Source organism: Akebia trifoliata, chromosome 7 (assembly GCF_017979445.1).
Source record: "Akebia trifoliata isolate Shusen 1 chromosome 7, ASM1797944v1, whole genome shotgun sequence".
NCBI lineage: Eukaryota > Viridiplantae > Streptophyta > Magnoliopsida > Ranunculales > Lardizabalaceae > Akebia > Akebia trifoliata.
The window spans coordinates 26277630-26292989 of record NC_141381.1 but is presented as its reverse complement, the minus strand read 5'-3'; the positions used below and the strand labels follow the sequence as shown (position 1 = coordinate 26292989).

At 34.9% G+C, this 15360-nt stretch overlaps 1 protein-coding gene across 1 annotated transcript; it reads left to right on the top strand.

The window, feature by feature from the left end:
• The first annotated feature begins 1857 nt into the window (after nucleotides 1-1857).
• Nucleotides 1858-6550, top strand: LOC147398626 (cytosolic Fe-S cluster assembly factor NBP35-like). The gene is made up of 3 exons (XM_086447882.1): nucleotides 1858-1983; nucleotides 2100-2201; nucleotides 5461-6550. Exons 1-3 carry the CDS (start codon nucleotides 1941-1943, stop codon nucleotides 6390-6392), a joined length of 1077 nt encoding a protein of 358 aa, XP_086304008.1. The 5' UTR covers nucleotides 1858-1940; the 3' UTR covers nucleotides 6393-6550.
• The last annotated feature ends 8810 nt before the right edge of the window (nucleotides 6551-15360 follow it).

Sequence of the window (15360 nt, the reverse complement as noted above, 5' to 3'; positions counted from 1 at the left end):
ATTTAGCGGGTTTGGCTTCGAAATGAAAATGGGAACAATATCCAAATCAGATTTGGTTCACATGGACTATGGTTATGGATCTTGGATCCGATTCGATTCCATACATGAATGATGGATTCCGGATAGACTAATGATAAAGAGTCGTGATAATACTCTCCCACGTGGCATACTAAAAGTACTCTCCCAATGTGGCATGTGTTAGAAACATAGATTGTATGCCTCGGGATACACATCCACACATTTCCCTAAATATGTGTTATTCTGTATCTCGAGGAAATGATTTATTATTCTTGCACATGCCACATCAAGAGAGTATTTTAAGTATGCCACCTAAGGGAATCAAGAAATCATTACTCAATGATAAATTGACTCACTAAAATTGAAGCGGTAGACGTGGCATTGTGCACAGAACAATAGGTCTTTTTTCCTCGTGTATCCTAAAGAAAAAAGATTTATGATTCTGTGCACTGTCACGTAAGTTTATCTAAGTCTTCCGGATATAACTAGCTTTCCATTTGTAGCAAATTTGATTTCATTCCATCATTTCTTTTGGTCTAAATTTATTAAACCTCCACTTTTATTTGTAGAGATAGAATTATATGGAATTTAAATTATAGCGTGATTTAGATTCCATGTCAGTTGAGTATATTTGATTTGATTTTTAATTTTAATTCTTGAGTTAGTTTATTATTCTTCATAATTTAAAGATTTTACATCTAATTGGGATTTTCTTAATGTTTCCTTCTCTCCTAGTTGTTACATGGGTTTTATGTGTTATTTGGCCAAGTAGGTCCCCTCAAAACCATCTTGTATCTTTGTTTCTTTTTTCTAAAGATGCTATATTTAGAGAGTTTTTATTGCCACTCCAACTTTTAACTAAGAGCACCCTAAGATGTATGTTAATTCTAGAGTAATTTCATATTGATTCAGCTGCTCTTAGCAAAAGTTGATGTGGCTTGAATTCTTGTGTATCAAATTTTTTATTTGGGTTGGCAACTGATTAGGTTTGTTACAAATTAAATTTAGGTCGATCTAGGATCAGGTAACTATTGAATCGGTTCAAGATTAGATGAAATCCACTTTGACATACAAAATATCAATGATATTCATGTATTTAAATAAAATACATAATAGGGTCTTGTTAACGTGCATCTTAAGGGCACATGTGCAGTAAATGCACCTGGAAAATTGAATTATGTACAAAAATTCCCATAAAAGTTTTTTATTTTTTTTATTTTTCTAAAATACCCCCAACCCAAGTTGTATTCATTACATTTTAACGTGTGTCCTAAGGGCACATGTTAACAAGACCCTACATTAAAGTAACTCCAACACACTAAACTTAAATTTTGTATCTTCTCTTAACTACCATTTTTACAGAGTTAAAACCCTTTGAAAGCACTCCAAAGCTTTGAGCTTTGACTCTTTAATTTGAAATATTTTGGAGAGAGAGAGATAAAAGAAGAGAGTGAATTTCTTTCTCTCTCTATCTGTTGACTATAAAAAATGATGGCAGTTGTAAAATATTTTCCTGTTGCTAAATTGTGGAGAGTCATTTGGGTTAGTACAATTGGAATGAACACCCCTTGAATGGACAAAATCACTGTCCACAATAAAATGCCTAGCAGCTATGCATGGCAAATGTGCTTAGTTCCTCTTATAATTTGATAGGTCATCAAATTGGATACTTAAGGTTAGATCCTTGTAGGAATCCAAATCCTCAATCCATACGATACCTGAAGATTTTGGATCATGACGGATCGGATTTACAAAAAACCGATCCATTGACAGTCTTGTTGCACTAATGGGTACTTTAGTAAATTGAGCAACCCCATGGGTACATTAGTCAGATATTAATGGGTATTTTAGTAATTACACAATCAAAACCCCATTAACACCTCTTTCAGCGATCTGTAGGAGGTGAAGAAAGTAGAAGAGAAATGGAGAATGGTCACCACGAAATCCCTGAGAACGCCAACGAGCGTAATTTTATTCTTCCTTATTTTCTCTTTCTCTTACTCGAATTTCTCGCTCAATAGGGTTCGTGGGTTTTGTTGATTTAATCGTTTTTTTTTTTTTTGGATTTTGATTTGTTGCAGACTGCCCAGGTCCTCAATCAGAAAACGCGGGAAAATCTGACTCTTGTGCAGGATGCCCTAATCAAGAAGCTTGTGCCACCGCTCCCAAAGGACCCGACCCAGGTTCCTTATAATCCCTCTCTTATTTTTATTTTGTTCCTGCAGTTTTATTCTTTAATTGGATTTTGTTCATTGAGTTCTTCATAATTAGTAAGTTTTCTTTGATGGGTATTTTTTTTTTTCCTTGAATTAATGGTTTTGTAATTATGGATGATTTTAATGAATTTAATCAAAACCCATAAACCAGAAACTGGAAAATTCTAAAAGAATATAAATTTGGAGATTCTATTCTAAGGAGATTGAGTAGCCGAATTGATGGTTTTTCTTTGATGGGTCTTTATTGTATTAGTGTTTCTGCTGCATTGTTGGGCTCAAAACCCATATTTACCTTTGAGTTCATAACTTGCTAAGTTGGTAAAGTTGTGACAATTGATACCAAAACCTGGCTCAAAACCCACTAAGTAGAAACCACTAGCCCATTTACCTGGTAACGACGAAAGGGTCTTGGTTGATTTACTCCTTTGTAGCGTTATTTCTGTTAACCAACCAACTAGTCCAGAAGACCGATCTGTTAGAGAGGGGGAGAACTATGAATATAAGATGGTCAAGGGGCTTAACTGGGTTATGACACACACACCCGAGAGGGGAGGAAAATATACACTCAACACTCCCCCTCACTCATAAGGGTGGAAATAATCAAACCCGTGATCTGAATGAACCTAGCGCTCTGATACCATGTTAACCAACCAACCACTCCAACAAATTGATCTTTTGGAGTAGTTGGTCGGTTAACAATTTCGACTGTAAGCCTCTAGCCTATCTGTGTTGGAGGAAGTCCTTCAAAGGGAGTCTTGCGGGGGCGGAGCGAGGATTTTGCCCATGTGGGGGCAATCAAGAGTAGAAATTTTTTGTGGGGACAACTAAGAGTGAAAAAAATATAGTTGTGGGGGCAACTAAGAGTGGAATTTTTTTTATTTTTCTTTTTCTTTTTGTGGGGGTAATAGTGGCCGATTTTTTTTATCCGCCACTAAAATCTGTCACAATAGCTCACTAATCTGTAGACATTGAAAATTCTTGTGGGGGCAAGTGCTCCCACAGCCCCCATTGTAAATCCGTCCTTGGAGTCTTGAGGTTTGGGAGACGACCCTTTACTTATCAATAGCATAGTCACAAAGTTGGAGTATGGGTTTAAAACAGCAAGGGAAAGCTTCAGAAAAAACGTAGAAAATGGGAAAAAAAAACTATGGAACATAAATATAAAAAATATTTTAGAAATTATGAAAAATGTATATATCTAATGATACATAAGATGTTATTTTAATTTATTCTATATTTCCAATATAACATGTTCTCAAACATTATTATACATGCTATGATGCCAAAAAAAGTTTATGTATACATGTTTCAATAGTAAACTATTGAAAAAATAAAAAATCATAACATCAAGATATTATCATCAAATCCCATATTTCTACATTTATGAATCACCAAATTCTATTATGTATCAAAACCGACATTAAAAAAATAAAGTGATTAGTTTTTTATTTATTTATGAAAAAAAAACGTGAAAAAATTGTTTTAAATATAAAAAACGCATTTAAAACAAAAAAAAAAGTTACTTTTTCAACAATTTCTTTTTTAATCATCAGAGGTACAAGATGCAATTTTTTTTTTTTAATTTATTTTAAAAAAGCGCTGTTTTTTGTTACTATGATCAATAGTGGGATTTCAGTTTATTTGAGTGAATCAAATAGTCAGTTTCTTGTGGCCATATATTTCAGAATAGGTTTTCGATGCTTCTGCTGTTTGATTATTTGTTTTTTTTTTCCTACAATTCTCTTGGTTCCAACTTAATACTTTCTTTGTAGGCATAGTCTGTGAGTATGATCAAACATTCTAATCCCTCACATGCTTTTATCTGGTGAAGAAAAGATGCTGGAATCTTGGGACATGAAAAACGCATTCTTATACTCCCTTTTTTTAATATTTCTGGAATCCAATGTAGCAGATACCCACTAGTTAAACTCAATTCTCATTGACCGTAGCCAACAGTTCTTGTGCCTTATTGGATGCCAGTATAACTGAAATAGTTCATTATAGTATTAGATATAATTTCATCCTTAAGATGGAACGTGATTTTGTTTCTGATCCTGCAATCTTAAACTAAGCTGACCATAAATGGCAGCATTTCTGCTCTTATACTTTCCTTTAGATGATTTTTTGTAAAGATGCTGTAGTCTGAATCCTCCATCCTTTTCTGAACTTGGTGTTGAAGAAAAGTAGGTGGAGGGGTAATTGAAGGGATCCCATCTTCCAATAAAAAACTGACTAATATGACCCTATAGCATATCCTTCTTAAGCACAAGTGATCCATTTAAATTAATAATTGAGCTCTTATAATCCTTGCAAAAGGAACTTACACATGGGTGTCTTATAATTGCCCTACATGGAGAAATCTAAGTAGGTTACTTCTAGCTGCATGAGGGGGTGCAGAAATCTAAGGTTTGGAGGGCACAAAAGAGTCAAATCATGGTACCACCGTTTCACTTTGATCAGGGGTGGATTCACATGGGGGGCAGTGGGGCACTTGGCCCCACAAGAACTTTCAAAATCAAAAGTTTAATGAGCTATTGCGACGGATAATAGCGGGGGATAAAAAGATCTGCCACTATTGCCCACACATTTTTTTTAACTCTTAGTTGCCCCCACAAAAAAAAATTCACTCTTAGTCGCCCCCTCAAAAGTTTTTCCACTCTTAGTTGCCCCCTCAAAAGTTTTTTCACTCTTAGTTGCCCCCAAGGGAGCAAAATCCTGGCTCCGCTGACTTTGATCACATTGAAGGAAATGCTTTGCATAAACACAAATCCAAAAGGATCTTTCAAGGTGAAGGTGGAATTACCAATTGAGATTTACTATTGGTGTGATGACACCACAGCTGCTATCTTGGCTACCTTGGGCCTGTTGTGCTATTACGATCCTCCCCTTAATGCTTGCTAATTTACACGGTAGTTCAGTCAAGTGTGCATACTTGCTTTTATGGGTGAAGTGTTAGTTCAAGTATATATATATTACATCACTGGTGAAAGAAGTTTCTTGCATGTATTCCAGTGATGGTTAGTTAAGTAAATGGAAAACATAATTTAAGATAAGCTTATCTATAAGATAAGCTTATCTACTCTAATGGGGAAAATGGTGCATCTTTTGGAGGATAGTTGTGTTTCATACTTGGATAATCCTCAAAGCTATAAAAGGCTCTCATCTCAAAAGTTTTGTCTGCCTTCCGAAAGGAGTCTTATGTATGATTTTTGTTTTATGTTTGCAGACTTGGTTGCAATTGCAGAGCGGATGGCAATGGTGAAGCACAAGATACTGGTTTTATCTGGGAAAGGTGGAGTTGGCAAGAGCACATTCTCAGCCCAACTTTCGTTTGCTCTAGCTGGTATGGACCACCAAGTGGGCCTCCTTGACATTGATATCTGCGGTCCGAGCATCCCAAAAATGCTCGGCCTAGAAGGTCAAGACATCCATCAGAGCAATCTTGGTTGGTCTCCTGTCTATGTAGAGTCCAACCTTGGGGTTATGTCCATTGGGTTCATGCTCCCCAACCCAGATGAGGCCGTCATATGGAGAGGGCCCCGCAAAAATGGGATCATCAAGCAATTCTTGAAGGATGTCTACTGGGGGGAACTCGACTATCTAGTGGTGGACGCCCCTCCTGGGACCTCCGATGAGCACATCTCTATCGTTCAATTCCTCCAAGCAACAGGAATCGACGGTGCGATCATAGTTACCACCCCACAACAGGTGTCTTTGATCGACGTGCGGAAGGAAGTCAGTTTCTGCAAGAAGGTCGGGTTACGGGTTTTGGGTGTTGTTGAGAACATGAGTGGGTTAAGGCAGCCATTAGTGGATTTCGGGTTCATGAGGATGACAGAGACCGGAGAGGAGAAAGATGTTACGGAGTGGGCTATGGAGTATATGAGAACCAAAGTACCTGAAATGCTGGATTTGATTGCTTGTAGCGAAGTGTTCGATAGCAGCAGGGGTGGTGCAGCAAAGATGTGCTCGGAAATGGGGGTTCCATTTCTTGGGAAGGTACCTATGGACCCCCATCTTTGCAAGGCTGCTGAAGAAGGTCGATCGTGCTTCACAGATCAGAAATGTGGGGCCAGTGCACCTGCTCTTAAGAGAATTATAGAGAAATTGGCCATTGATCTGACAATATCAGGAGCCTCAATTGATGATACAGCTTAAGCAATTTGTTTCACCATCTCGTCTTTGTAAAATATTATTTTTTTGGAGTTAATTCTCTAACCATATGTGTCATATTTGCATAAGCTGTACCCATAGTGTGTTTAATCTATGGGGCTTCCTTTATCTTATTAAAAATTGATTATCTAGAGCTGCACGTACATGATGGTTCTTGGTGTATCTGTATAGCTCTACCATTTGATTTTGATCGGAGGGTGCTCCAATCGTATAATCTGCAAAACGTTGGAGTGGTCTCCCACAATGCACTAGGGGTGCAACTTCGTCCAGTTCAAAACGAACCAAACCGACAGCTTTGGGTGGGTTTGGAATAAGTTCTGTTCGTTTTTGAGTTAAAATAATGGAGAATTGATCAATTTGGCTTCGTTCTCAGTTTCAAGATTGTATAGAACTGAATCAAGCCAAGAACCGAAGGGAGCGTCTATTTGCAGACACCAAAAATACTCTACATACCTACTTAAACATACAAACCTAAAAAATAAAATTTCTCGGCACACAACTTAATTAAACTTGATTCTCTATGCACATACCCCATAACCTATCAAATCCATTTCTTCTACTTCTTCCTCTTTTTTTTTTTCCCCCCCTCTCATTGCTTCTTCTTCTTTTCATTTAAAAAGGGTTTTAAGCTTTGATCTTACTTGTTTTTCTTACCTAACACCTCTAATTAAGTCGAAGACATTCTCACGAGAAAGTTATGTTCGAAAGGTACCTATCGAATCTATTTTGTAATGTTCGGTAGAAAGTTTTTTTTTTTTTAAATTATGTAGGATTTGCTAAAACAAGTTCAATCTAAACTTATCGAACAAAAGTTGTCAAAAATCTCTAAGTTCATCAATTTAAAATTGTCGTTTTGGAGGTTTTAATAATGGTTTTTTCATTTTCCTTAATGATTAATGCAAAAATAAAATAAAATAAAAAATCAAAGAAAAAAATATAACTTGAAAAAAAAAATCCTAAAACCTAATCTCCATTAATTCAATCTCTCATAAAACTCAAAAGGAGATGAATATAAAAAGAGAGAGAAGAAGAAGAAGAAGAAATCCATTTTTTGTTTCATATGTTAAGGTGTATGCTTTGAGAATATTTTTTTTTTTTAAAAGGCAAAATGTAAATTCCATATATATAATATATATATAGGGTAGTGTTCAATGGCAAACTTTTTAGCAAACTTTTTGGAAAACATTTTTCAAAACATGAGTTAGAGGTTTTGAAATGGGCTGATTTTTGGTGAGGATGATCTCTACGGTGAGGAGATCATCCTCACAAAAATCAGCCCATTCCAAAACTTCTAACCCATGTTTATAAGTTAAAAAATTGTGGACCGTCCATTTTTTGTAAACTGTTTTTGATGGGGTTAGAAGTTTTGGAATGGGCTGATTTTTGATGATGATGATCTCCTCACCGTAGAAATCATCCTCACCAAAAATCAGCCCATTTCAAAACCTCTAACTCATGTTTTGCCAAAAAGTTTGCCAAAAAGTTGGCCATTGAACGCCCCTCATATATATATATATATATGAAATTTACACTTTAAGGTTAGGTGGATTCGTAGAGTATTTTGGGTATGTGCAAATAGTTGCTCCTAGAACCAAACTTAATGACTAACTAATTTTTAAGAGTTAGGACATAGATTAATGATTTTTTTTCTTGATAGATAGATTGATGATTTTTTCTATGAATTTCGTGTTCATTATTTATTTATTTTTCACAAAAAAATATGTTGCTTCTAAGAAAGTTTACAAGATATTGACAACCTATAGAACTGAGTGGTTTGGTTTTATGGACAATTCAGTTATGGTTCTTATTTAGTAGAATTGACCTATGTTGGTTCAGATCCTATTTGGCCCCTAACCGAATCAAGTTGCACCCTTACAATGCAACATTGACCTATGTTGGTTCAGTTCTCTTGAATTATTAGTGGGCCATTTGGGTCTCTACTTGATGGACCCACCTTTTGGATTGTCAATATTCAAAAGATGTGTGATATGATGATCCTTGCCATTTATCTGTTGTTGGATCATTCAGATTTTTTTAAACTATTGAGAATGATTTAACCATTAAACCTATGGAGGCTTTTTATAGCCTCCACTCCTCGAGATAAGAGTTATATTTTAATTATAGGCTTGATCTTATGACCTTCCTCCTTTGTTGACAATGATTGATTGATCTCTACTCTTTCATTACTTCTTGATTGATAGAAGGTAAGAAGGAGAGAAGGATGAGATCCCAATGTGGTGCTTGCCATGGATGCTCTGATGTTCAACTTAGTACTCAAATAGAAAAAGATGAATAGTGATTAGATATGGAGATCAAAACTCAACCAAGCCAACCCACTCCAACCACCAACCCCTGGTGTGGTGCTTGTCAATGATGCTCCGATGTCAAGTTAGTATTCAAATAGAAAAAGATTAATGAATAAAAAGATGAATAGTGCTCATATATGGAGATCAGAACTCAGCCATGCCAACCCACCCACCGACTCCCCTCATTAGTTTTGGGAGTTTATATTTATAGTCAAGTCTTGGAGACAGGTGTTACCACATTACTTGTCCAAATGTATGATGAAATATGTATTGAGATCCACTTGAATGCCTTGGAAGAAGGGTTCATCACTTGTAAATAAGTACTTGAGTACGATTTGTAAGTGTTGCAAATCATTAATGTAAAGTAGAAAAATGAAGAATTTTGACATGTGATGTCTCGTTAATCTAAGAAGGTCTTATTTTCATCTTATTTAATGTGAAAGGATATGCTTGAATTTTGATACTTGTTAGGGATTACATATGTTCTAGAGACCGGGTCAGGTATGAGCTAAGAATTAGATTAAATACGAGTTAGGGGTCAAATAAGAACTCGGGATTATGTCAAGTATGAGAGATAAGGGTCATATATGCACTTGAGATTAGATCCCTATGTGCTATCACTCAAATGTGAATTACTTTAACATATTGATTTAAATAAGTTTGGGAGTCTGGGCTTTGCCTTAATTTCATATTTTGGGGGTACGTTTCACAATCTTAAAGTAGAACAAAAATGATTACCACAAAACCAATCTTATCTTTTTGTGCAGTAGAAAAAGATAATTGAAACCTTTTCTAACATTTGAAAACGTTACATTTAATAGATGTTTAAATAATTCTATCAACATGTCTTGTGGGCCAACTAATCCAATAAAAAAAATCTTGTGAACTATGTCCTGCTTTATGAAAAATAATTTGACTTTCAAAACATCATGGCATTATTTAGAATCGAGATTATTTCATTTTAGAATACTTTGATCAATCTCTTTAACTGAAATATTGCATCAAAGCATAACGGCTTGGAATATAAAATTTTATCCATTTTTTTTCAAATAAATTTGAATGGTTAGAATCTGAGTAGCATGTGCACCATATGTGTTGCAGTGATAAGCATGTGCACACTAGTGAAACACGGCCCCTTATCTTACATCTCTCACTGAAAGCAGACAAAAGAGACATAAACCTCAGGAAGCGTGCATTGTGCTAGACTACTAGATACCAGAACAAGCACAATCTACCTGCCATGGCCGAACCTTTTGCTCTAATGTGTCTATTCTTAATGGGGAATATATAGTGTGCTGGGTCAATAATTCTTGGCCGATAAGTCAGATTTGGTTGAATTGTGGTATCCCATTTCTATAACAAGTTAGGTGTCTATTTGACTACTTGAGTAGGAGTCCAAGGTGTTTTAAACACTAACTAAAGCATACCGCATAGACACTTAACTTATTTTATAGGAACAGGACACCGTATTGAATCCTTAGTCATTTGATTTCTATAATTTGAATGGACAAACTTTGACTACAGTCAATCAATACTTCTTTCATTAACTTCTACCTAGTAAATGGAAACTGAAAAGCCGTAGCGTGCCAATAACAAGTTTTGGTCGCCCTTTTGAGTCATGTTAGTTTATTTGGTTTCGACCAGCTGAGTATTTGGGTTTGATTATCCTTAAATTCAATGTGAGTTTTTATTTATTTATTATTATCTTATTTGTCACTCAATGATTAAAGGCGTAAAAGATTCGAATCGATTTTTAGTATGTTTAAAATGAGTTAAGAGAGGATGATAGAAGAAACAAAAATTAATGGGTACTGAGGCCTTGGTACGTTATTCAACTTGAGAAATGAGCTTACAATGAACTACTTTAGATATATGGACCAATTACTTGGAAAGAAAGAAGAGAAGCAAATAAAATCTATGTTGTACAAGTTATAACATAGAGGGAGCACAAGCAATGCAAGCTAAGATGAGAATGGCAGATGAAGCTCCATCTTCCTCACCATTAAAGCAACTCCTCTTGAACTTGTAAGCTTTCCCCTTGTTGCATTGAAGTTGCTTCTGTTGATGCTCTTTGCTCTTATGTTGTTGTTGTTTCTTCATGAAGTCTTCAACCATCACCACCTTAGATACCATTTTTAGTCTCTATTTGAAGAAACACCAAAATAAAGAAATAAAACTACACTCTAAATCCTAAAGCCAATGAAGGAAAGGCTTGTATATGGGGAACAACCACACCTGACTTCCTCATTTATATGCCTTGCATGTACATAAATGCCATTGGTTTCTTGCAATATTACTTTTTTACACTTGGAGTTTTGTACTCCCACTCCCTTTTAAGAATTATAGATTAAGCTATCTCAATTTAGTACTAAGAATCCTAAGACTTGGTGGGATTATTAAATTATCTTTAGGTCAGACACAAGAGAATCAATCACAGCTCATACTATGATCATCATTGAAAAGGGTATAAGGCCCACTATTCCAAAGTCCCCACATTAGAGATCACAATGTAGCAAAAGATAAATACTATCCAGATGATCTTAATTCAAGGTTTCATAATGAACTTAATAAAATTCCCTATTTTGTATATCATGGTTGTGAGATGTTTAGTATTTTCGAATAGGGTTTCTTTATCCCTTTTTTGCTCTGTGAGGTTCCTTGCGACTGTAGATAGAGAGTCTATAATATTTATCGTTGATAGTGGATTTTTCTTTCTCTCGTCCGTGAACTAGACAATTTGTCAAACTACGTAAATCTTATGTGTTCGTTTTGTTCTTTTATCTTTACTCTTAATACGTTTCTACACAATAACGAGAAAAATGCAATGATCTGATAGGGTTAGATTGTACCAATCAGAATTTCAAAGGGAATGTCCACCAATGGAAAAACCCAAAAGAATTCACCATGTGGCAATATTTGACTTGAACAACACAAGGAGACAAGTATTTGTGATCAACACCCCAATTTTCCTCTTGACGTAGTTTTAACTTCTTAAAGAAAGTGATTGATTCAGATATTTGGTTTTCACTTATTATGACACTAATCTATACAACATAATAACAATCTAATAGGACAGGAACCTAAGAAGTTCTCTTAGCTGGAAGTTTAGGTGATGGCACATGTTGGAGCCCACTTTAACATGTCCAATCATGGATGGGATATGATGGTGTTTTTGATTCTCTTATAGTAAACTATATATATGGCTTAGATTTGTCACTTAATCAACTAAATTTTGCCAAAACAGCTAATTAACATATAAATATAACAAATAACTACAATAGCAATGATTTGATGATTGGGTTTGCATGGGAAAGACATGTAAAGGAAGGTCTAATATAATAAAATAATTGAGAAAGGAACTTCGACTTACCTCCCTCACCAATGCAATTGAGAAATCATAGAGTATTGGATAAAATTCTCTTTATTATTTTGAGGTGATTCTATATTGATTTGTAGTACAACACTGAGAATGATCTGAGAGAAATTTTCTCTTAATTACAGAAAGATTTATTTTGAGATAGATTTTCTCTTAATTATAGAATATATTTCTATTCAAAGATTAACTGTAAATAGTAATAATTAACTATAGAGATATTCTAATGCTAAGAGAATCAATCAATTAAGGTAACTTAGTCATCCTTACAATAGTATATTAGAATTATTGCTTGACTTAAAAAAATGTAAAGTTATGCTCCTTTGAAATTTGACATTTATTTATTTTATAGAAGTACAAAATTTTATTAAGAAAGGAAACGGTTGAAATGACCCCTGGTACAAGATGAAAGAAAAAAAAAACTCAACTCACGCTAAACATGACATAAAACATACCACTTAAAAATAAAAAACTCGAAGAAAATTCTATCGAATTTCTTGCTTAATCTGCTCCAATGGAAAAGTCAACCCAAAATCTTCAAAATGACCTCTTAGATAGTCTTCTCTTTTCCTTAAAACACTCTGCTATTTCTCCCTTTCCAAAGGTCCAACACACTATAAAAGGAAGAATAACCCACAAGTAAGGATAGAGGCAAATATTCTATGGGTCGTCATGATTGCTAGGAATTTCTTTGGAAAATAAAATTCGACTTTAGTTGAAAATTGAATTTCAAAAACAATTCATGATTATACTTATATGCTTAGGACTCACATTTTTTTGAAGGAAATCATTTTCTGCCATTTTTTAGGGTTTAAAACGGGTCGAATATGAGCGTGTCCATATCCATATCCAAATTCATATTTAGATCTGAATTCGACTTGGGTCATATTAGCTAAAACCATATCTAAACCATATTACTTTTATTAATACCATATCCGGATTCAATCCGATTGAATTTATTGATTCGAGTTAGTTAGGTCGGATAATGTCGAACCATTTAAGATTATTTTAAATAAAATTATTATTTGAACTCAAAATCTTTTCATTTTGAAAAGAGATCTTGACACACTATATCAAATCATTGTTGGTTGATGAAAGAAGATTTAAAAAAATAAGAATAAATCTTGCAAAATAATATATCATTCATATCTTAACGGATGTAAGATGGAACCATATTCAACCCAGATCCAACTGGGGCCAAGGGACATCAACCCATATCTAAACCATATTTTAATTTGGATATACTTGATGAAACTAAACTCACTAAATTCGGATTCGAATAACTCAAATTTCGGATAAAATCCATATCATTTTAAGCCTTGCCATTTTCCATGCTTCAATGCAAGTCCATATCTCATAATTTTGTCATATAGAGCATGTTTTATGAAGGTAAATAATTGTAAATTGCCATAAAAATAATCATGCATCGCAGTCGAGTGTTTGCTCGCCTTCAACCAATCACAGATCCCCACAAAGTTTTACGTGTCTCACCATTTTTTTCTTGAGAAATTCTACAAAACTTTGTTGTCCAAAAAAAATCATTGTAAAAAGATGCATAGTTTTGCAATGCATGTGTTTATAGTGCAAAACTTAACCCCAAAATACAGAACTTAACTACTGAATGCTTTATAAGTGTATTAATTTCGGCATTTATGGTCAGAACTCTGAAGTCAAGCTTGTAGAGTCTAGAGGTTAAAGGGGAGGGACAATCCAATGTTTCTAGTTCAAGGATGTCTGCCTAATATATCACATATATGAGGGAGGTAATTCCAAAAAAGCTCTAAAGAAAATTTAAAATGAAGCAAGATTGTAATATCTTGCAATTTCAAGCCTTATTTGGGTGCATAAACAGTACTTGTTTCGAGCAAGAGCTCTTCATGTGCGATGCCATGTGATCATGTGTCCATATGTCGTCCACTTCTCTGTCAACTTGCTTCAATTGGGCCCACATCCAAGCTGCCACGTGGAATTGCTTCCAGGGCAATTAATCCTTGATAAGGACTCTAATTGATGATTCCTGACCACTAGATTTGAGGACTTTTCAAGATAACCAAGGCCCTCCAAAATTGCCACGTGGCAATTAAGCCAGTGGGGGCATTGAAGTATTTTTTCTTAAATTATTGTACTTAGGTATTGTTTTATTTATTTTTTCTTTTCTTTTGTCTTTCTTCATTGGCCCTACTCTTCCTTAGCTGCACTACTAGCTCAAGTCGAATGGCTTGGGACCTTTAGTTAGGGTTCAACAACTCTTTATTTGTTTATTTATTTATTCTTAGCCTAGTCGAACCCCTAACATTAGCCACTTGAACACTAAATTTAGATGGTTTAATTAATAATAAAAATCTTTTATACTAACATTTGAACCACAAAATTTACAGAAATGCCACCCCATCATGACTGCAATATATATATTAATGCGTGTATGATCTTAGGGTTTGTATCGTTGCAAGAAATATGTTTTCAGGGACATGAAATTAATGAGAAAATGAATTCCACTGTTTGATTGCATCTACTTAAATGTTGAAAAGAAGAGTTGGTTTTTAGTTTGAGTCGTGCTGGAGTGACTTCATGATTGTACCTCACATCACACATCCTGACGTGAAAGTGCGTAGGAACCATAAATGATTTTTGACTTATATTTTGATGAAAAACCTCTATGGTTCCGTACACTTTCATGTTAGGATGTGCAATATGAGGTACAATCTTGAAATTACTTCAACATTAATCTTTTAGTTTTTGGGGTGGAGGTACTTGTGTCACTAGAATAACATTAAGAGGTGGGGAAAATACTTTATTAGGGTTGCGGTGGGGAAACATTTTCCTACCCAAAGTAGAAAATCTCTTTGAATGGGAAAATGTGTAATCATATCCTACAACTCATATTTTGCAAGGAAAATTATTTTCTGTCAGGCAATGACGACATTGTTTTGCGAAATTAAACATGCCTAAATTTTAACACCTGTTAAAAAAGAAGAAGAATTGAATGACTATATGATAATTTTTATATAACGAGGGTTTCAAAAGTGGTCTCAATAAGATAACCAATAGGCGAGGACTCATGAGTGCGAGCCAGGTGGTGGAGATAGTAGTAATATTCTGATAAATTTGAGGATCCAACTCAAATCCGATTGGCAATGAGTGAAGAGGCCCAAGAGCTTACAAGGAGAAAGACAAGGCAATGAGTATCTGATATGAGACTAAACTCAACACGCTCTCCCACGTGTGGGCCAAACTGTGTCAAAGCACATGGAGATATGAACTGGATGACGTGAAG